Below are 23420 nucleotides of genomic sequence, written 5' to 3'. Positions count from 1 at the left end.
CAGGAGTGATGTGACAAGAGCTCGCAGCATTCAGTCTGAGGTTTAGGAGGGACAGGCAGCCCTGTACTGCGGCCTGAGGTCTGGCCCTTTAGTCTGAGGATTCAGTAGAGGTAAGAACTAGTGGTTGGCTGCTCTGCTTCTCTGATCTTTCATCTTTCACTTCCTAATATCTGACTCTGGGCTTTTATTATTAAGACCAATAGAGTCTACGCTGCAGGCCTGTAGGCAAGACTGTGGGACATTCTCTCGATTGATGCCTGAGGTGGGAAGACCCAGTTCTTTGTTGGTGGTGCCGGCAATTGGCAGGTGGACCCAGACGGTATGAGAAGCAAGCTGAGCAAACCATGAGGAGCAAACTAAGCTACACTCTTCCATGACCTCAACATAAATTCATGCCCTCAGGTTCCTGCCCTAACTTCCCTAGACAATGGACCACAAACTGTAAAGTGGGGGTAGGGGGAAAGACTTCCATCGCCGAGTGGCTTTTGGTCACAGTGTTTTATCACAGCAACAGCAACCCTAACTAAGACACATCTGTTGCATAATACATAGAGAGATGGGCATGGCAGTGCTTAGAATCTCAGCCTTGGGGGAGGCTGAGTGAGAGGGTTCTGGAGTTCAATGTCTGGGCTACACAGTGTTCCAGGACAGTCTGGGCTATAGAGCCAGATGCTATCTCAAATAACATTCAGGGAGTTCTTGTGGGAACCAGGAACCACAACCCAAATCCATACTCTAAAATGCACTGTTCGAGTCTCCCCAGAGGCCTCTGGAACATTTCAGCAGTTAGCCACTGGATGTAGGGGCCCGAGAACAGCAAGTGCTCTACCTTTAGGGCGGGTCTTTCTAATCAATTAGTCTAATCTAGAAGCCCCTCCTAGGCATGCCCAGAAGCTGCCTCCTGGGGGATTCTAGATTCTGTGAAGCTACCAGTTTGATACCAGAAGGAAACATAATGCTGTTCATTTATTTGTTGTGAGAATTCCTTCAGCCAATAGCCTTTAAGATACCAGTGCCTGACTCCTGACAAAATAAATGGTGTCCAAACTGGACAAGAGGATACAAGCAAAAATGACCGCAAAACCTTGCCAAGATGGGGTAAGACAGCTTTTCAAGTTTTCCTGCCTGTGAAAATGGTCTGCCAGGTACTCTAGGCCTTAGCCAAACTTGGTTGCCCCAGTGTTGCAAAAAAGACTTTGGGTGATTGCCCAGGTCGTCAGTTGTCTCTGTCATTTCTTGTATCTTTTGGAAGTTGCCATCCCAGCAGAAGCTTCAAGCTGAGACCCAAGTAATGGCCACATGCTGAGGGCTGCATGTCCTTGTGGTTTCTGAACCCCCATAAGAGAAGAAGTCGGGGCTGAGAATATAGCTTGGTGGTACAGCACTTGCCTAGCATGCATGAGGCCCTGGGTTCAATTCTAAGCACTGCAATAAGTAATAGATAGATAGATAGATAGATAGATAGATAGATAGATAGATAGATAGATGATAGATATGATGGATAGATAGACAGACAGACAGACAGATGGAACTGGGAGGTAGCTCAGTTGGTAAAGTGCTTGCCAGGCAAATACAAAGATCGGGGTTCAGTCCCCACTACCTTCGTAAAAGTCTTGGTGTACGCTTGTACTCCCAGTGTGGGAGATGCAGAGACAGGTGGATCCTGGGGCCTTCTGATCAATCTGCCTACCTTAATCAATAACCCCAGGCCCCAGTGAGAGTCCTTTTCTCCAAAGACAAAGTAGATGGCTCCTGAGAGAGACTATCCGGCGTTAACTTCTGCCTCACACACACACACACACACACACACACACACACACACACACACACATGCGCGCGCATGCGCGCGCGCAGGAATGGAAAGGATATGCTTGGCTTCCTTTCCCCCAGGACATCTTGACACAGGACTCTATAAATAGAGTTTGAGATCAGCCTGGGATGTGTGGGACCCTGTCTCAAAAAGAAGGAAAAGAGGGAGGAGGGAGAGGAACTGTGGTTCTTTGAAGCTTGGGGTGGAGACACACACCTGCAGTCCCAGCATTCAGGAGGCTACGGCAGCAGGGTTTGAGTTGGACGCCAGCCTGGGTTACATAATAAGAGTCTACTTAAAAAAAAAATACTGGCTATGACAAAATACTATCCACGAAGGCCCTTCCTGTTGGACATGGGCAAGGTGTAAATCAGCGCAGAGCCCCTGAGGAGCGGCAGTGGCTTAGGGACACTAACATCCTCTGAACCTCACTGCCAACCCCAGGACATCCTTGTCTTCTGCTGAAGTCTCCATCCTGGCATGGGTTTGCTGGGCAGTGAGGACACACACAGGGACACACCCGGAGTCCCTCTGCCCTACCCTGCTCACTCTCTGTGAAAAGCCCATTGCCAAGTACGTGGCTGAGGGACGGGCTAAGACTGTTCTGGACGTGCAGACAGACCAGAAGCCACACAATGTGTTTCGTGAGCTGAACAAGAGCTTTCCAGAAAAAAAATCAGGCAAGTGACACGTGCAGGTTCATATGCCACATGGGGCTCCATGGCGGCATGACTGGAGGTGAGCAAGGATCTGATAACAGAACTCCATCCTGTGCCTGGCCTGGTTCTGGGTGAGATGGGGATATCACAGGCTCAGGGTGAGATGGGGGTGTCACAGGAACAGTGTGAGATGGGGGTTATCACAGGCTCAGCATGAAATGGGGGTTATCACAGGCTCAGAGTGAGATGGGGCTATCACAGGCTCAGGGTGAGATGGGGTTATCACAGGCTCAGGGTGAGATGTGGTTATCACAGGCTCAGAGTGAGATGGGGATATCACATGCTCACCATGAAATGGGGGTTATCACATGCTCACCATGAAATGGGGGTTATCACAGGCTCAGGGTGAGATGGGGGTGTCACAGGCTCAGCGTGAGATGGAGCTATCACAGGCTCCAGAGCTCTTCCACCAAGTCAGTGTCTATAGAATAAAGGCAGATGCAATGAGGCAACTGAGGCCTCAGCTCATCTCCCACCCCCATGCCTGCACACCCTCAAACTGGCCCTCTGTCCTCACCATGGCACAAAGTCTACCAGGGATGCTAAAGAAGGAGGTTTCAGAAGTGGGTGTAGGAGGAGCTGGGGTCTTGACTCAGAGGCTAGACCAATTGCCACATAGCATGAGGACCTGAATTTGAATTCCCAGGATCCACATAAATACTGGGGGATATGGCAGCCCCCCTGCAATTCTAGCCTGGGGATCCTTAGAGAAAGCCAGCTAGTGAGACTTGATATATTATGGGTTTGACTGAGAGGCTCTGTTCAATGAACAAGGTGGAAGAAGGGTTGAATACGATTCCTGATATCAATCTTGGACCTCCACATACATACACACTTGCAAAGACACACAGATTCATGCACATCGCATACACACATACGCACAAAAAAAAAGAATTTAAACAAATGTTGTGGCAGCTGGGGGTGAGAGGCGGCTTCATCAGTAAAGTGCTATCATACAATTGTAAGGACCCAACCGTGATCCCGAAAATACACGTGAAAAGCCAGGTGTGGTGGGGTACATCTGGGATTCCATCACTGGGGTGCAGAGACATGGCCTCATGGGTTGGAAAAGATTCTGGAGGGCCAGAGCCTGAGTCAGGGAAAGCAGGACAGGCTCACAAAAGGGCAGAGAGCAAAGAGGAGGCAGTACTGAAGGTTATGGAGAGTCAAGCTGATTTTTGTAGTTTGAGTTTGAGGCACTGGGGACAGAGCTCAAGGCCTGGTCATACTCCTCACTGGGGGATTCTAGGCAGGGGCTCCACCACTGAGCCACACCCCAGCCCCTCACTGGGGGATTCTAGGCAGGTACTCTATCACTGAGTCACACCCCAGCCCCTCACTGGGGGATTCTAGGCAGGGGCTCTGCCACTGAGCCACACCCCAGCTCCTCACTGGGGGATTCTAGGCAGGTGCTCTACCACTGAGCCACACCCCAGCTCCTCACTGGGGGATTCTAGGCAGGTACTCTATCACTGAGTCACACCCCAGCCCCTCACTGGGGGATTCTAGGCAGGGGCTCTGCCACTGAGCCACACCCCAGCTCCTCACTGGGGGATTCTAGGCAGGTGCTCTATCACTGAGTCACACCCCAGCTCCTCACTGGGGAATTCTAGGCAGAGGCTCTACCACTGAGCCACACCCCAGCTCCTCACTGGGGGATTCTAGGCAGGTGCTCTACCACTGAGCCACACCCCAGCTCCTCACTGGGGGATTCTAGGCAGATGCTCCACCACTGAGCCACACCCCAGCCCCTCACTGGGGGATTCTAGGCAGGGGCTCTACCACTGATCCACACTCCAGCCCCTCACTGGGGGATTCTAGGCAGGGGCTCTACCACTGAGCCACATCCCAGCCCCTCACTGGGGTATTCTAGGCAGGTGCTCCACCACTGAGTCACACCCCCAGCTCTGAAGATTCTTCTCTTGATGGTAAGAAACATTAATGGGAAGGAACTAGAGGGAAAGAGATACGAATTTTTTAAAAAGATGTATGGTAATATCCAGGAAATAGGATCCCGTGCAAATAAATAGAAGCCATAGGGCCAAGCCTGGAGTTTTGAAAACCCTACCTACCAATCTCTATCCCCTGTGGCTTCCGCAGTGTTTCAAACATACAGTTCTTTCCCAGCACTGAATCCTCTACTCAGCTGTCCAGGTGCATCTTGCAACCCTGCATCTGAGATATCATTGTGACACATGCATCCAACACAGTGCCTGGAACCCTCTACATCTGCCATACATTTTAATAAGTGGCCATATTTTCCCAAGTCCCACTTCAATGGCATCCATGAAAGACAAGCCATAAAGACCTCCTAGATTCACTGGGAACCATTTCCCTAAAACCCTGAGCTCTGCAGATTGGCCAGGGTGGCCTCAGTCCCCTCCCAGGAGAATTCCTTCTGGCTTTGAACCCTCTGCCATTCAAAATATAAACAGGCTCATACACAGAGCATATAAGCGGGGTGAAGGGGCAACCTCATTTGGACTCAAATCAATCAGCTCCATGCTCGAATGCACTGGCTAAACACCTCAGCCCCAGGCTTTCCTTGCCCCTAAAGAGACTCTGGGGATTTGTTTCCTGCCTTCCCAGGTTTATTTCCAGCTGGAAACAAAGAAAGGAAAAAAAAGAACAATTCCACACTTAGGTTCAATTTACCTCCTGCTGGTTGAGTCATTCAACGTGTTACAAGTCTTACAAATCCCTCAGACACTCTTGTCAGTTACTTTTCTGGTTGCCCTGACCAAATACCTGACAAGAAGCTCTTTAGGACAAGAGGGGTCTAGTGTGGGTGGTCCTTTTGTCTATGTGTTGCTTTTATTGGTAAATGAATAAAGAAACTGCTTGGCCTATAACATGAGAAACAGAAGGGCGGAGTCAGAGAGACGCCATGGAGCCGCCATCAGAGATAGACATGCTGGCACTTTACCCAGTAAGCCATTGCCACGAGGCGATACACAGATTAATAGAGATAGGTTAGTTTAGGATATGAATTAGCCAGAAATACACTTTAACTATTGGCCAAACAGTATTCCAAATAATACACTTTCTGTGTGCTTATTTCGGGTCTAAGCTAGGCCAGGAAGAACAAGCAGCCTCCCTGCAACAGGGATCTGTTCTGGCTCATGGTCTCCAGCGACAGTCGCTGGAGAAGAGGAAGGCACAGCGGCAAGAAACTCCATGGTGGTTGGAGAATGTGCTGCTAGGAATCCCTGCCTCCTCCCTTCTTAGAGGAACAGGAAGCAGAGAGCAGACAGGAAGTGGGCTGCAAACTTGTTGCATTGCACTATCTCAGAGGCAAACAAGCACCTTCTTCACAGGACCACTGGCGTGCAAAGTCATCACAGCTGGGATTGGTGCAAAAAACAATATATACACATACACATACATATAAATATATATAGAGAGATTAATCTTACAAATCTTATACCTTAAGAAAAGCTGTTAAAGAGACAATATAAAACCAAAGTATTATGAGATTAATGGCAATAAAATGATCCTTAAATTTTTGTTTTTCTTCTGTCCCATATCAGGTGGCTCTTCTGACATTAGACACGGATTTTGGATTTCACTTTAACAAACATGCCTAGGCTTTGAGGAGGAGAGAGCCACACTCCAACTCCAAAGCCAGTTTAATCTTTAACTGGACTGGGACTACAAAAGACCATTTGCATTATATGTCTGTAGAGAATAGCAGAAACAAACATTTGGGAAGATTTAAGAAATTTTATCCTGTTGGAAATGTGATACACCAATAGGCCAATATACTCTTTTTCTTGAGACACTTTTTTCTGGAGATTTGACCTTTTTCTTCAGATGTCTCATTTGTTCAGTGGTCTTCAGATTCCTCAGCTGGATGCTTGCTTATCCTAAAAAGACAGAAACAAAACCCTTCCCCAACACTAATTTTGAGGAGATTCTCTTTTGGCAAGTTACATCTGATCAAATAAAAAGCATTTGTTAGTTTTATAGGTTAGTTCAGATTAAATGGCCATGCTGTTTGATGAACTATCATCACCTCTTCTAATTAAAAGGTGTCTCTTGTTCAAATCGAATCTTTATCAATTTTGATGGTGCCCATACTTTTTCTTCTCCTGTGGAAACAAAAGTAAAACCCCTTCCCCAACAGAGCACATTTCCTGGTTTCCATTCTGAGGTAAGTACATCTTTAAAGTATATTGACTGATTTAATTCTGTAGTTTTTCTACTATCGATGTCTCTCTGCAACTGTTGTTCCTGTCTCATTTGCATTCAAAAATTAATAAAGCATTATGCAGTTTATTCTAGGGGTTGTTATCATAGCTTTCTGTTTATTTAACATATCCTTTAGAATTCAACTTGATATTTCTCTAACTGCCTGGCCTATAGGATTTGTGGTATATCTATAATATGCTTTATAATATAATAAGCAAAAAACTGCTCCATTTTCTTAGAGACATATGCTAGAGCATTGTCTGTCTTTATTTGTACAGGTATATTCATGATGGCCATAACTTCTAATAAATGTGTGATTACTGAATCAGCCTTTTCTGAATTCAAAGCAGTGCACATATTTTATTTATCCAAATTTTACAAAGTGGAACACATCCATCTGCCAGATTTCATTCCTTAGAGTACCCTTTGGGTTACTTCCTGCAGGTAGTGGTGTTTGGTCGTATAAAGAACAAGTAGGGCATTTCCTTATAATTTTCTTGGTTTGTTTCCTCGTAATGGAAAATTTGTAAACCTTTGCTATTGACATGATGCTTTTTTATGAAATTCTGAGGCCTTCAGCACATTTCCAATCAATAATTGATCGATTTCTGCATTACCTTGTGTTAGAGGACCTGGTAGACCCGTATGGGATCAGATGTGTGTTATAGATATGGGATGATTACTATTCCTGATTGAATCTTGTAGCTGAGTAAATAATTAAGTCAATTCTGTATCATCTGGTATAAATTCAGTGGTTCCGATATGCAAAACAACTCTTTCTGCCTATTGCAAATAGGTAATTGTGTTAAGAAGCTCTTTAAAATCCCTTAGTACCATAAGAATAGAATATAATTCTGACATTTGGACAGAATCATAAAGGCTTTGATCTGCTTTACTTAAATTTTTTTTATTTTTAACCTGCCTTTCCTGGTTTATTTGCATCAGGATAGAATGTTGGGGTTCCAGTTATTGGTGTGTCCCATACAATGTGAGGAAGGATCCAGTTAGTTCTCTTTATAAGTTGGATTCTCTTACTTTTGGGATAAACTTTCCCAAAAAATAACTATAAGCTCTTTGCCGGGGGTCACTTTCTTCCCATAACTTGTCAATTTCATCATTATTAAAAGATACTATAATTTCTGCTGGGTCTATTCCTACTAATTGACAAAGTCTCAATTTTCCTTTTAGAATTAACTCAGAGACCTTTTCCACATATGTTTTTAATATTTAATTTTTTACTCAGTTTATGTGGTAAAAAGATCCATTCTAAGATAATATATTCCCTCTACATTAAAATTCCTGTAGGGGAATGTTAGGAGGGTAATGACCAGAATGTAGATAAGATTCGGATCCATGGGATCCACATGTGCCTTCTGTAATTTCTCTTCAATCAAAGTCAATTCTCTCTCAGCTTCAGCTAATAATTCTCTGGGACTATTTAAGTCCTTGTCACCATCTAAGGTTTTGTTTAAATTAATCAGGTCATCAGGACCTATCTTAATAGTATGCCATAGATGGAAAATCCTAGCAATCTTTGGAAGTCATTAAGAGTCTGCCAACAATCTTTCCTAATTTGCATCTTTTGGGGTCTAATTTTCTGTAAACCTATTTTATAATCTAAATAATTAATATAATCTCCTTTTTGTAATTTTTCAGCAGCAATTTGTAATCCCCAACAAGGCAAATTTTTCTTTAATCTTTCAAACATTTTTCTAAAGTATCTACATTTGAATAAGATAGCAACATGTCATCCATGTAATGGTAAACTATAGATTCAGGAAATTGCTTATGTATCATTTCCAATCGCTGACTTACAAAATATTAGCACAGGTTGGGGCTATTTAACATTCCCTGTGGGTAATCTTCCATTGATATTTTTTAGCAGACTGAGATTTATTATAAGTAGGCACTGTGAAGGCAAATTTTTCTCTGTCTTTTTTTTGTTGTTGTAAAAGTCTAATGAAGAAACTATCTTTTAAATCAATAACTCTAGGAGGCCACCATTTAGGCAATAGGGAAGGTAAAGGGTAAAGGAATGTCAGACTGTAGAGAGCCCATTGGCTGAATCACCTTATTAACAGCTCTTAGATCTGCTACCATTCTCCAGATCTCTTTTTCACAACAAATACAGGAGAATTCCGGGCTGGTTAGTTCTTAAATATGCTGAGCATCTAGTTGCTCCTGTACCAGCTGTTCTAAATCCTGCAGTTTCTCTATTGTTAAAGGCAATTGCTTTAACCCATATAGTTTTTCTGTCAGCCATTTTAAAGGTAGGGCTGTTGGTGCCTTTGGAAGCTCAGCAGCTTTTGTGCCCTGTTCTTGTACAACCTGAATGGTCAGTGACTGTTCTTTATAAAACTTTCTAATATTTTTCCAGAAACATACATTAATTTATGGTTTGTTTCTAAGATTGGGGGAATGATAATTAATCTAAGTTTTCCATTGCTATAAAAAAAATCACATTCCCCAAAATTCATGGCTATGTTAGCTACACATGGCTTTCATATCTGTCTCAGTCTTTCTGGCCCTATACATTTGACCAACCTTGCATTCTGCTTTACCCCAGACAAAATTCAAATCCCTAAAAATTGAACATTTACATTCTGAAGGGATCGATTTGGGTGCTAAGATTCTGATGAAATTATTGTTACATCCACACCTGTGTCTACCAGACCTTCATGACAATGACATTTATTCATATTTTTAATTTTGGTCTTTGTTCATGTATAAAGTTTGCCAAAATACTCACTTTATTGTTCCTCCTGAAGTTTTTGTTTTATCTTCTATAGCTGCTCTATTATCTAGAGAGGTATGGTTTCTTACACTAGTCATTAGGTTCTTTCATTGCTCTGGGAAGGAGTTTCCTCTTTTGTGGCAGGAAATGATTTGGTCTAGGGGCCTGCAAGAGGCCTCTCATGGAGTTCCCCGATGCAAAAGAGTACCATGAATATTCCTTGTTGGCCTACATTCATTAGTCCAATACCTGCCTTCACTACACCTTCCACATAATCCAGAAGGGAGGGGTGTTCTGAACAGACTATTCTTATAAAAAGCATTGTTTCTAGGAGAGCCCTGTCTACAGTCCCTTTAATGGTGATGTTGCTTGCCACAGTTATAACACTTGACATTTCAATTTTTCCTCAAACCTCTGGAAATCACCTCTCTATCCATGCATCATCACGATCATGAAATTCAGTATTAATTGTATCTCGAACCCATTCCTCCAAAGGTACTGACTTTCCCTTTACCAGCCTAATTATCCTTTTTGCATAGAAAATTGACATTTTCAAAAGCCAGAGAGTCAATTGTTATTTGCCTAGTTTCTAAATTTGATATCATTCTATTTACTGCTGACGTCAATCTTTGTAAGAAATCCACGAAGGCTTCCTTTGGGCCCTGTATAACTTTAGAAAATGACTCGATTTTTCTTTCCTATTTCTCCAGTTCTGTGCCAAGTATTCAAAGCTGCTGTGTGGCATAAATCCAGGGTGTGGTCATCATATACAGCTTGCCTTTCTATGGTAATATAATCTCCTTCTCGAGAATTTGATCTTGGGAGATTTCCCTACCTCTAGTTCACTCCATTGTTCAATAGTCTCAGCCTCTTCTCTGAACCAGATGCTCCATTGTAATTGTGGACCAGGCTCTAAAACAGCTTTAACCAACTCTATCCAGTTGTTAGGAATAATTCTATCACAAACTGCCAGAGTTTAACATTTGCTTCACAAAAGGTGAACACAAACCTCATGAGACTGTTGCTTCCCTGAATCTCCTTAAATCTAACACTGGCACAGGAGTCCAGTTAGCTGTAACAGAACCCCTGCCATTTGGTAATTCCTGTAAGGTTACAGGATATATTAAGGTTGGTTGTCTGAAAACCTTAGGCTGTTCCTCTCTATTCTTGTAATGCAATGCTGAAATTGGGTCTCCATTAAATTCCTCTGTCTGGATTTGAATATTTCTGGGATCTTTTTTATTAGGTTTTTCTAAAGCCTGTATCTTAGCACCAAGATTTACCAGCTTTTTTAGTGATAAGACAAAAATGATAAAGCTGCTAATATTTTCAATTGACATTACATAAATCCCATCTAAATTAGATATTATCTCAATTAATTGTTCCATTTTCAAACTATCTAGTATATTATCATACAGAGACCTAAACCCCTCCATTATAATGTTTTTCCCATTTTTTAATATAGGGAAAAACTCTCTCTTTTAACTAATTCCTTCTTCCTTTAAGAATTCCCAATTGCCTTACCAAATCTGCTAACAATATTGATGAAGATATAAGGCTTATTGTTGCTGCATAGAACAGTTAAAAACCTGATTGGATTTCAAGGTAGTTATCTAGTTTGGTAGCAGCCCATGAAGGGAGTTCAGAGAGAGCCCTCAACCCACCCTGGAGAGAGAGGGAGAAAGAGCTGGTTGTCTGAAAAACTCACAAGGCATTGAGAGGTTTGGGGAAGGAAGAAAAGAAAGCCTGGCCAGGTGGGGCTCCAGCCCCACCCACAGCTCTGGCCTGTGCCAGTGACTAAAATGTCTCAGGCAAACTTTTTTTTAATGAATTCATACTCCAAACATTGGGTGTCAAATGTAGCACGAATAATAAAAACTCAGAGACAGATAATAGGATTCAGCCTGAAGACCGGGAAAGCAAATCAGCCAGCCATTGGCTCTTACCTCTACCTCAGTCTTAAATGGGATTCCTGCCTCCAGGAATCTCAGAATGAGACTGTGTCTGAGAGCTGTCTCCTCCCTAGGGCTGGGATTAAAGGCGTGCATCACTACTGCCTGGTTTCTATGGCAACTAGTGTGGCTACCAGGATTAAAGATGTGTGTCACCACTGCCTGGTCTGTGTGGTTGAGCACTGTGGCTGTTTTACTCTCTGATCTCCAGGCAAGTTTTATTTATTAAAATACAAATGAAATAGCACAACATGTAGGAGATGTGTATAGCAACGTGCCTGAAACCCACCACTGGAGAAGCAGAGACAGGGATCGCTGGGGCTCACTGGGCAGTAAATCTAACAGAAACAATGAGCTGCAGGTTTGGTGACAGACCCTGGCTCAGAAATCAGGCAGAGAAAACCCGGGGAGGACCCCTGGAATCAGTCTCTGGCTTACGCATATGTACACCATGTCATCCATTTTTGGATGTGAGAGGAAGCACAGACCAATTGTCCCTCAGAGCCTGGCTGGTTGTACCCAACATGAACTTCTGCTCCCCAATCATTTCCCAAAAAATGACACCATTTCATTCTCCCTTGTGGCTCAATAAAAGTCCCTGTGTGTACAGGCGCACCTTCTCCATCCCCTCATCTACTGTGTACAGGCGCACCTTCTCCATCCCCTCATCTACTGTGTACAGGCGCACCTTCTCCATCCCCTCATCTACTGTGTACAGGCGCACCTTCTCCATCCCCTCATCTACTGTGTACAGGCGCACCTTCTCCATCCCCTCATCTACTGTGTACAGGCGCACCTTCTCCATCCCCTCATCTACTGTGTACAGGCGCACCTTCTCCATCCATTCATCCACTATGTGTACAGGCGCACCTTCTCCATCCCCTCATCTACTGTGTACAGGCGCACCTTCTCCATCCGTTCATCTACTGTGTACAGGCGCACCTTCTCCATCCCCTCATCTACTGTGTACAGGCGCATCTTCTCCATCCCCTCATCTACTGTGTACAGGCGCACCTTCTCCATCCCCTCATCTACTGTGTACAGGCGCACCTTCTCCATCCCCTCATCTACTGTGTACAGGCGCACCTTCTCCATCCATTCATCCACTATGTGTACAGGCGCATCTTCTCCATCCCCTCATCTACTGTGTACAGGCGCACCTTCTCCATCCATTCATCCACTATGTGTACAGGCGCACCTTCTCCATCCCCTCATCTACTGTGTACAGGCGCATCTTCTCCATCCCCTCATCTACTGTGTACAGGCGCACCTTCTCCATCCATTCATCCACTATGTGTACAGGCGCACCTTCTCCATCCCCTCATCTACTGTGTACAGGCGCATCTTCTCCATCCCCTCATCTACTGTGTACAGGCGCACCTTCTCCATCCATTCATCCACTATGTGTACAGGCGCACCTTCTCCATCCCCTCATCTACTGTGTACAGGCGCATCTTCTCCATCCGTTCATCTACTGTGTACAGGCGCACCTTCTCCATCCCCTCATCTACTGTGTGTACAGGCGCATCTTCTCCATCCCCTCATCTACTGTGTGGCGCATCTTCTCCCTCCCCTCATCTACTGGTGGGCACTAGGTAGACTCCAGAACAATGCCAATATTGTCTCAACTCAGAATCAACTGTGTCACCTCCTCCAAGGCTCAGGGAACACCGCCGGGGAAGGGACAGAAAGAAAGAAAAAGTTGGAGGGAGGTTGGGGAGTGTCCCAGAATTCTGTCTTGTAGGCATGACACAGCATCAGGACTCAAACTCTCAGCAGCAGTCAGGTGTGAAGAGGCCCACTCTAGACTGGGCCATCAAGACCCCTTCCTGGAGGAGGGAGGGACTCAGGAGGCTCCACCCTCCCTGAAGATCCCTAGGCAGTGTGGTTGCTGGGCAGAAGGAGAGGCATTTTCTTCTGTGTTGTAGCCACTAGTGAGTTGTCCATGCCCCTGTAAGTACCCCTTACCATGTTCTTGTAAGCAACCTTAAGGAAACTCATTGAATCCCCAAGCCAGCAAACAAATAAGTACATAACAGCAGAAGACAGAAAGATAGCTGGAGCTCGTAGGCTTCTGGTCAAACCCAGTCAAGAACACATGAGATAAACCTCAGATTCAGGGAGAGACCCTGCCTCAAAAGAGCAGGTGGAGAGGGCTGGAGAGATGGCTCGGCAGGTCAGAGCACTGGCTGCTCTTGCAGAGGACCTAGGTTCAATTCCCAGCACCCACATGGCAGCTCTCCAACATCTAGAACTCCAGTTCCAGAGGATCTGCTGCCCATTCCTGGCCTCTGTGGGCACCGAATGTGCACACGATGCCCAGACATACATTCAAGCAAAACACCATACACATTAAAGAAAAATCTAAAAAAAAAAAAAGTTTTAAGGTAAGAGAGCGGTAAAGGGTGCCCAGTGCCCTCTTTAGACCTCCACACTTACACACAGGCAATGCACCCCACATACATATGGAGAGAGAGAGAGAGAGAGAGAGAGAGAGAGAGAGAGAGAGAGAGAGAGAACTAAATAAACATTTGTGCATTATAAGTGTATGAGAAATTTACTTTATTTTTTAAAAAATATGTTTATAGGAATGCCATGAAAAAATTGGAAATAACTCAAATATCTTATAATAGGAGTTCAGTTATAGATGATGTGTGCTCCCATCTCCCCAAATCACTGAAAAAGGCATTATAGAAGACCTGTCCACAAGAAGGCATGGCTTTGAATGATTGTTCCATAAGCACAAAAAAGGTCTTGAGGTTTGCTGTTGTTGCCGCTTTTTGGTTCTATTTTAATTTTTTGCCAAAGGGTTGTTGCCGCTTTTTGGTTCTATTTTAATTTTTTGCCAAAGGGAGACTCGAGGCTACTTTGAAAGAAGCATTCTAGGCGTTTCTACACTTCAACACTGAGCGTAAATAGGTGCTTTTTGATTTATAACAGGACAGTGCCCAAATATACTCTTCATAAATTTAAAATGTCAAACATGCACTTGAGGGGCTGGAGGGATCCCAAGCCTTGGCCTGAGGACCACTAAGCTGGGTGTGCTGCTTGCACTGGCTGCCATCTCCACACTGGGGAGCTGGAGACTGGGGTATCCATGTGACCCATTGCCCAACCAACCAGCCTACCTTAACCAGTGAGTCCCAGGTTCCAGTGAGGAACCTTGTCTCAAAATGATGAGGTTGATGGTTCTAGGATCAACTTCTGACCTTCACAATATTCACACAGTCATGTGTACCTACATAGTCTTTTGTGTGTGTAACTATCATATATTAATATATAATATACATATGTATTAATATATGTAATATACATTTATTATAGATAACATAATGTGTATATTATATATATTTTATAGCACCATGTGTTGTGGGAATATTTGTTCACTATGTGAAAATGTGCTGCTGTGATTGGTGTAATAAAACGCTGAACAGCCAATAGCTAGCCAGGAGTAATAGGCGGGACTTCTGGGCAGAAAGAGAACTCTGGGAAAGAAGGTGGAGTCGCCAACCAGACACAAAGGTAGCAGCAGTATGGAGAGATGAGGTAAAGAGCTACGCAACAGAATGTAGATTAAAATAAATGGGTCAAGGTAAGTTGTAAGAAGTAGTGGGACAAGCCTAAGCTAAGGACATGCTTTCATAATTAATAATAAGTCTCTGTGTTGTTATTTGGGAGCTGGCGGTACAGAGAAATAGTCGTTGCACATGTGGGCACCAGAGCCAGGCTATGCCAGAATCCTGAGGCATTGGGAAGGAAGGACTGAGCCTGGCCCGTCTATTCATTTTTCCACTGAAACTGAGGGAAGCCAGGCACAGCTTGGCACCCTGGCATCTGCCTGATTGTACCCGGTTAAACTTTTATCTGTATTGGTTTGGCCACGAACAACTAGTAGTACCTGCCCCGGTTCTGAGTGTGTCAGAGCCAGAAGAAGAAACTGGCTACCACTCATGAGGCTCCCCCATCACCCAGTCAACCAAGACAAATAGGAACCCACGTCACGACCCACAAACATGGCGGACCTTGGCACCCAGAGCACTGGGCTCGGGGATCTTTAGGAAAATAAAGAACTGCATTCTCAAAGTCCGTAGAAAGGGGAGCGGATGGCACAGGGCAGTTGGGGATGAGGACGGAAACACCACCGCCCCTCCAGCCTAGATGACAGGGCCCCACCCCCTACTTACCCTCCTCACAGTTGCTCCCGGTAAACCCAGGGCAACACCTCCACTCCAGCGCAGTCACCGTGCGGTAGGAAACCCGGTAGGTCGGTCTGATGAGAGTTCTGTAACTAACACAAGGACGAGGTCAGTGGGGATGCACTCCTGCCTGTCCACCCCAGACTGGCTGCTGAAGGTACTGTGCCTGCTTAGAGTTCAGGTGGTCACCAGGACAGTGGACATGTCACCCCGGCTTTGAGCTCACTGACTCTGTGGTTCTAGACAAATCACCAGCCCTGGAAACTAGGCAGGGATCAGAGACCCTTCCAGACCACTCTGCTTCCTCAAAACCCATCGTTGGAGGATGCTAGGCAGTCACTCTAACACCCTGAAATAAGCCCTCATCCCCACCCCACCCCACCCCAGCCCCTCACTGGGGGATTCTAGACAGGGGCTCTACCACTGAGCCACACCCCAGCCACTCACTGGGGGATTCTAGGCAGGGGCTCTACCACTGAGCCACACCCCAGCCCCTCACTGGGGATTCTAGACAGGGGCTCTACCACTGAGCCACACCCCAGCCCCTCACTGGGGGATTCTAGGCAGGGGCTCTACCACTGAGCCACACCCCAGCCCCTCACTGGAGATTCTAGGCAGGGGCTTTCCCACTAAACACCCTCAGCCCTCTCTTTAAGACAAGGTCTTACTAAGCTGCCTAGGCTGGCCTTGAACATATTCTGTATCTTCCTAGCCTTGAACACGCAATCTTCTGGTCTCTGCCCCTGAGTATCTGGATTGCTCATTGTACTGGCTGGGTTTTGTGTGTCAACTTGACACAAGCTGGAGTCATCAGAGTAAGGAGTCTCACTCAATTGAGGAAATAACTTGATGAGATCCAGCTGTAAGGTGTTTTCTCATTTAGTGATCAATGCAGGAGGGCCCAGCCCATGGCAGGTAGAGCCATCCCTAGGCTGCTGGTCCTGGGTTCTATAAGAAAGCAGGCTGAGTAAGCCGTGGGAAGCAAGCCAGTAAGCTAGCTCCGTGGCCTCTGCATCAGCTCCTGCCTCCAGGTCCCAGCCCTGCCTGAGTTCCTGTTCTGACTTCCTCCAAGAATCCCCTTCCTTCCCAACTTGCTTTTTGGTGGCCGTGTTTTGTAGCAGCAGTAGTGACCCAGGCATGTACCACAGAACCTGCTCATTCCTTCCTTTCTCTAGCTCTCCAAATACATCTACTTGTTGAGGAGAGATATCTTAAATTCTTGAGTCGTCCTGGAGTTGTACTGTGGGCACAGCAGATACCCACCCTGAGCAAATGCATTTCGATTAAAACTCAGACAGCCGCGGAAGACAGTTGAAGCTACTAGACACATGAAGAAGGTGAAAAGCAGGGCTGAGGGAAGGAACAGCCTCGTGGGTAAAGTGCTTGCCTTGCACATACATGATATGAGTTTGATCTGCAGAACCCACATTCAAAAGCCCAGTGTTGTAGTGTGTGCTCATGATCCCAGCTCTCAGTGGAGACAGGAGAATTCCCCAGGCTTGCTGGCCAACCGGTCTACCCAAATCCGTGAGCTCCAGGTGGAGTTTCGCCAAGTGAGGTTGAGGGGCTGGTGTAAAGGTGTGAAGGGTAAATAGGTATTTCCTGCCAGGCTGTTGGCCTGAATTTAACCCCCTAGACTCGCACAGCAAGTAGAGAACCAACTCCCGGTCTCTGCCGCTGCGAGTGCACTGTGCATACATGCATGTATGTGTATGCACACTCAAGAACACGCACACGCGCGTGCACACACACACACACAAAGAAAGGTTAAAAATGAAAGCTCAGTGTTATGGTGCCCACCTGTGATCCCCGTGCCTGGGGAGGCTGAGACTGGAGGACCTCATTTCTAAGGCCAGCCTAGGCTATTCACAGTGGGACCCTGCCTCGAAGAAAACACCTATATGGTCAAAGATCACAAGTCCGGGTTCATGCGCGTCACTTCAGCGCTCTCCCCAAACACGTCTGCACCAATCCCCCTTTCAAGGAAGGCTACATGACTTCACCAACACTTAAATCCACTGACACGGGGTGACTCAGTTGGCAAACGGAGAGATGACGAATTAATTGGTAGCAGCATCTGGAGCTATCCTGTTGACAGGAAAACACACAAATCACGGCCGTTTCTAAAATTGGATTTCAGAAATAGAGCTTGGCTTGTGGGAATTCTTGAGCGTCCCCTCCAAGTTATGTTTTAGCAGCACTTCAGGGCTTCGTTACAAGCCCCTGCTTTCGTTGGGGTGGGACAGACCCTTCTACAGACTGTGACACACACTGCCCCTCCCTCGCCCAGCCTCTGAGCACCTCAGAGGTACTCCATCCAGTCCAGGTCTTAAGTGATGATGCTGGTCAGAATCCAAGTACCAGACTGGAGGGATGGCTTAGCAGGTAAGGTGCTCGCTGTCCAAGCATGAGAACCTGAGTTCAAATCCCCAGCACTGGGCTGGAGAGATGGCTCAGCGGTCAAGAGTACTGACTGCTCTTCCAGAGGTCGTTCAGTTCCCAGCAACCACATGGTGGCTCACAGCCATCTACAATGAGACCTGGCACCCCCTTCTGGCTTGTGGGCACACATGGAAGGAATGCTGTACACATAATAAATAAATAAATATTTTTTAAAAAAATCCCCAGCACTCATGTAAAAATGCCGGATGTGGCGGCATGCATCTGTCATCCCAGAATGGGGGAGGTAGAGATAGGAGGACACTTGAAGTTCACTGGCCAGCCAGTCTAACCTACTTGCGAGTTTCAAGCCAGTGACAGACCCTGTCTCAAAAGAAGTAGCCAGAGGGCTGGAGAGATGGCTCAGTTGTTAAGAGTATTTGTTGCTCTTACAGAGGACCCAGGTTCATTTCCCAGCACCCGGCTCACAGCCGTAACTCCTATTCCAGGGGATCGGGATCAGACTCCCTCTTCTGGACTCTGAGGCTGCACACACATGGTGCACATATACACATGCAAGCAAAGCACTTGTATACACGAAATAAAATACCTTTTAACATTGTTCTGAGGGGCTTTCGGGTGCCTCAGTGATTAAAAATACGTACTGCTCTTCCAGAAGACCCGAGTTTGACTCCAGGTACCCACACTGGGCAGCTCACAACTGCCTGTAACCCAGCTCTGGGGACTCAATGCCTCTGGCTCTGCAGGCACCTGAACTCACATGGACATACCTATATACTCAGACACACACCATACACTTAGTTAAAAACAATTTTAAAGCCAGGCAGTGGTGGCACACACCTCTAATTCCAGCACCAGGAGGCAGAGGCAGGCGGATCTCTGTGAGTTCAAAGCCAGCCTGGTCTACAAGAACTAGTTCCAGGACAGGTTCCAAAGCTACAGAGAAACCCTGCCTTGAAGAGGAATCTAAAATGGCTGAAAGACACTTAAGGAAATGTTCAACATCCTTAGCCATCAGAGAAATGCAAATCAAAACAACTCTGAGATTCCATCTTACACTTGTAAGAATGGCCAAGATCAAAAACATTGATGACAACTTGTGCGGGAGAGGTTGTGGGGAAAAGGGAACACTTCTGCATTGCTGGTGGGAGTACAAACTGGTACAACCCCTTTGGATATCAATATGGTGATTTCTCAGAAAATTAGGAAACAACCTGTCTCAAGACCCAGTAATACCACTTTTGCGTATATATCTAAAGGATGCTCAACCGTGCCACAAGGACATGTGCTCAGCTATGTTCATAGCAGCTTTGTTTGTCATAGCCAGAACCTGGAAACAACCTAATTGCCCCTCTACCAAAGAATGGATAAGGAAAATGTGGTACATTTACACAACGGAGTACTACACAGCAGAAAAAAAATGACATCTTGAAAATTGCAGGCAAATGGATGGATCTAGAAAACATCATATTGAGTGAGGTAACCTGACCCAGAAAGACAAATATCATATGTACTCACTCATAAGGCTTTTAGACATAAAGAGAAAAAACAGCCTATAATTATCCCAGAGACCCTAGACAATAAAGAGGACCCTAAGAGAGACATACATGGATCTAATACTGGAGAAAAACAAGATCTCCTGAGTAAATTTGGATCATGGGGACCATGGGAGAGGAAAGGAGGAGAGGGAAGAGGAAGGGAGGGAAGCAGAGAAAAATATATAGTTCAATAAAAACAATTAAAAAAAAAAAGAAACCCTGTCTCAAATAAAATATTTTTTAATCTTTAATTGTTTTTCTAAAGTGGGCAGCATCCAAGTGCATTTGAACACAAAAATAATTATTATTACCATGCAGAACATTTAAAAAATTATGCAGTATTATTGTGCAGAGAGGGCCGTGCATGTGCCAGAGCACACATACAGTGGCCACAGGACAACGTTCAGGAGTCGGCTTTCTCCTGCCATTGTGTGGGTCCCAAGAATCAAACTCCTGTCCTTGGGCAGCAAGCACCTTTCCCCTCTGAGCCATCTCGCTGGCCCTAATACAGTAAGTTGAGATTCAGTAATGGGATACTGTAGCAGATGGTTTATATACACTCATGCAGAATAAGGCAAGAGGCAGAGACCATTACCGTCCCAGGCTTGCACATGAGGAAACTGAGGCAGAAAGATGTTAAGAAACTTTCATAGCAGCGATACTACAAGTCCGTGGCCCTGTGAACTGAGTCGGAGGAACCGTTCCAAGGCCCAGTTATTCCATTCAGGCTATCCAGTGCCAGGGAACACTTTTCCTTCCAGAAGCTGCCCGAGGCTTCTGCTTTCAGACCCCTGGATTGCAGGGGGAGAGCTTGTGCCTCCAGTACAGCTTCCCTCTGGGTCGGGGCCATGCTGCTGACTGGTGACACTCAGACATTCAGAACTCTGGGCTCCTAGCGGACAGCAATGTCAGGCACAGGCTCCACCAGTGGATGGCGCTGTTTCACCAGCCTGACCGACCAAAGCTCTTTGCCGGACAACTTTGTCTCCTGGATATCTAGAAGGCTTTGTGAATTTGTGAGCCCCTGGAAGATGGAACCTGAGGGTGCTTCACCCTTCTGTATAAAGCCTCCTGCTCCTGGTCTTGCCCACGAAGGTTCCCCTCTGTATATGCCTTTCCTTCCTCTTCCCAAAGCCCCTTCACAGTGAAGCTCAAATGTCCCCTCCTCTATGAAGCACCTCTGTCCTCTGGGCAGAGATGACAAGCTCCCTCCTCTTCCCTTCCTACACTTCTTGTGAGAGAGCTTGGTTATACGTCATTCCTGCTGTCAGTAAACAGTTAGCAGCAGCCTGCTTTGTGCAGGAGATGGGAACGTCAGTGAACCTCAGCACTCCGGAGGCAGAAGCAAGCGCATCTCTGTGAGTTCAAGGCCACTCTGGTCTCCACAGCAAGTTATAGGTTAACCAGGGCTACATAGCGAGACTCTGGCTGTCCTGGCTAGGGTTTCTATTGCTGTGACGAAACACCATGACCAAAACAAGCAGAGGGGGAAAGGGTTTATTTCGCTTACAGGTCAACATTGCTGCTCATCACTAAAGGAAGTCAGGACAGGAATCTGGAGGCAGGAACTGATGCAGAGTCCATGGAGAGGTGCTGCTTACTGACTTGCTCTCCATGGCTTGCTCAACCTGCTTTCTCATAGAATCCAGGATCAGCAGCACAGTGGTGGCACCACCCACCAGGGCTGGGAGCCCCCATCAATCACTAATCAGGAAGAGGCTCTACAGGACTGCCCACAGCCTTATCCTATGGAGGCATTTTCTTAACTGAGGGTCCCTCCTCTCAGATGACTTTTGTTTGTGTCAAGTTGACATAAAACCATCCAGTGCACTGGCCAAAGACAAAAAATAACATACAAGGCAGGCAGAGAAAAGTGAGGAGCCAACACCAGATGGGTGTGGTGAAGGGAAATTCCGACTTTCTCCGGTTTTGTTTGAGTATGTGTATGGGTGCAAACCACTGCATCTAGGGGTGGGGGGGGGGTCATAAAGAAACTTGTGGGAGTCAGTTCTCTCCTACCACGATCAGAGGGCAAACTCAGGTCCTCAAGCTTGGCGGCAAGTACCCCTCCCTGTGAGGACCCCGTGTGCACCTCAACCTGAGGCCAGACAGGAAGGGAAGAGAAGCATGGAAGGGAGTCAGGGGCTGCTAACCGAGAAGCAGGGACCCAGCAGGGACAGACGGACAGACGGACAGAAGAAAGGTGACACCCAGAGGAGAATGAGGTCAGACTCAAGGTAGCTTAGGTTTGACAAACTCAAGCCCCCAATGGGACCAGCCTGTGTGCTCGTGTCTACTGAGCCACGTATCAAGGCCCTCAGCTGGAGTCTTGGGAGGGGGCTTTGTGAGAAAGAGCACTTTCTGTACAAACCTGAAGACCTGAGTTCAAATCCCCAGTATAAAGCCTGGGCCTGGCTATATGTGTCTATAACCTCAGAGCTGTGACAAGTAGAGATAGGGGCATTGCCAGGACCTGACTGTTGCCAGCCTAGTTCAGGATCGAGTGGAGATCCTGTCTCAAGGGGATAGGATGGAGGTGAGAGGACAGGACACAACTCTCTCCTCTCACCTCCACACTGGCCCTGGACCCTGAGCAGTCAGAGAGGCCTTGCCTTCTGCAGCGCCCCCAACCCTGCGGAGACCCTCTGCAGTAGTTCCTACTGATCGTCAGCTTTACGGGGCCTAGAGTCACCATGGAGACAAATTTTTGGGCATGTCCATCATAGAGTTTCTAGATTAGGTCAATGGAGGTGGGAAGACCCAGAATGTGGGTGGCACCCTAGGCTGGGCTCCTGGACTGAATACACAGGAGAAAGTGAGCTGAGCACCGGCATCCATCTCTCTCTGCTTCCTGACTGTGAATGCCACATGACCAGCTACCACACATTCCTGCTGCCATGTCCCCCACTGTGCACCGTACCCTCCAACTATGAATCACAAGTCAAACTTCCTCCCTCGAGTTGCTTTTGTGGGGTATTTTGTCATAGCCAGGAGGAAAGCAACTAATTGTGCTGTCGAGTTTTATGTCAACGTGACACAGGCTAACGCCATTTTGGAAGGAAGGACCTTAATGGAGAAAATGCCCCCACGAGATGAACCTTTAAGTAAGCCTAAGGAGAATCTTCTAGACTGATGACTGACTAGTACAGGAGGTCCAAGCTCACTGTGGGTGGTGCCAACTCTGGGTTGGTGGTCCTGGGTGCTGTAAGAAAGCAGGCTGAGCAAGCCATGGTGAGCCCACCAGTAAGCATCACTCTGTGGTGGCCTCTGCATCAGTCCCTGCCTCCCAGTTCCTGCCTCTGCTCGCATGGATGATAGGTTACAAGCGGTGATGATGAAATAAGCACTGTCTTTTCCGCATTGACCTTGTTGATATGTTCTCACAGCGACAGAAACCCTACCTAAGATACTAATACACCCTTCGAGGATACACGGGTCCTCCAAAGAAATGGTCCAAATCACAAGAATGGGAACTCTGAGGGGGTCTTGTTACAGGCCCACAGCTATGCAGTGACTGTCCTGGAAGGCTTCAGACATGCCCAATGTGTCCCCCAAAGCAGGCTGCATTAAAAGAGATTAGAAGGGCTGGCAAGATGGCCTAGGCAGTAAAGATACCTGCTGCCAAGCTTGACCACCTGAGCTCAATCCCCAGGACCTGTTTGGTGGAAAGAGAGAATCGACTCCTGAAAATTGTCCTCTGGCCTCAACATGTGTGCCATGACACACACATGTACACATACACACACATGTACACATACACACACACACACACATTTAAAGAAAGAGAGATTTGAAGTAGGTATTCCCATAAGGCATAAGTTACCTTTACACTAGAGATAGATGAGCAGAGGCCATAACCCTCGGCCCTTCTAAGGTGAAC

General features: G+C 46.3%; 1 protein-coding gene across 3 annotated transcripts in view; it reads right to left on the bottom strand.

The window, feature by feature from the left end:
- Col26a1 (collagen type XXVI alpha 1 chain) overlaps positions 1–23420 on the bottom strand; it is a 140996-nt gene that overhangs the window by 73461 nt on the left and 44115 nt on the right. For 2 of the 3 annotated variants that reach the window (XM_075976339.1, XM_075976355.1), the window contains exon 3: positions 15591–15694. In XM_075976339.1, coding sequence (XP_075832454.1) covers positions 15591–15694 — 104 coding nt within the window. The remainder of the gene's footprint in view (positions 1–15590; positions 15695–23420) is intronic. The other variant, XM_075976348.1, reaches the window with a different exon arrangement.

Source organism: Microtus pennsylvanicus, chromosome 1 (genome assembly GCF_037038515.1).
Source record: "Microtus pennsylvanicus isolate mMicPen1 chromosome 1, mMicPen1.hap1, whole genome shotgun sequence".
Taxonomy (NCBI): domain Eukaryota; kingdom Metazoa; phylum Chordata; class Mammalia; order Rodentia; family Cricetidae; genus Microtus; species Microtus pennsylvanicus.
This window is presented reverse-complemented; position numbering and strand designations above follow the sequence as displayed.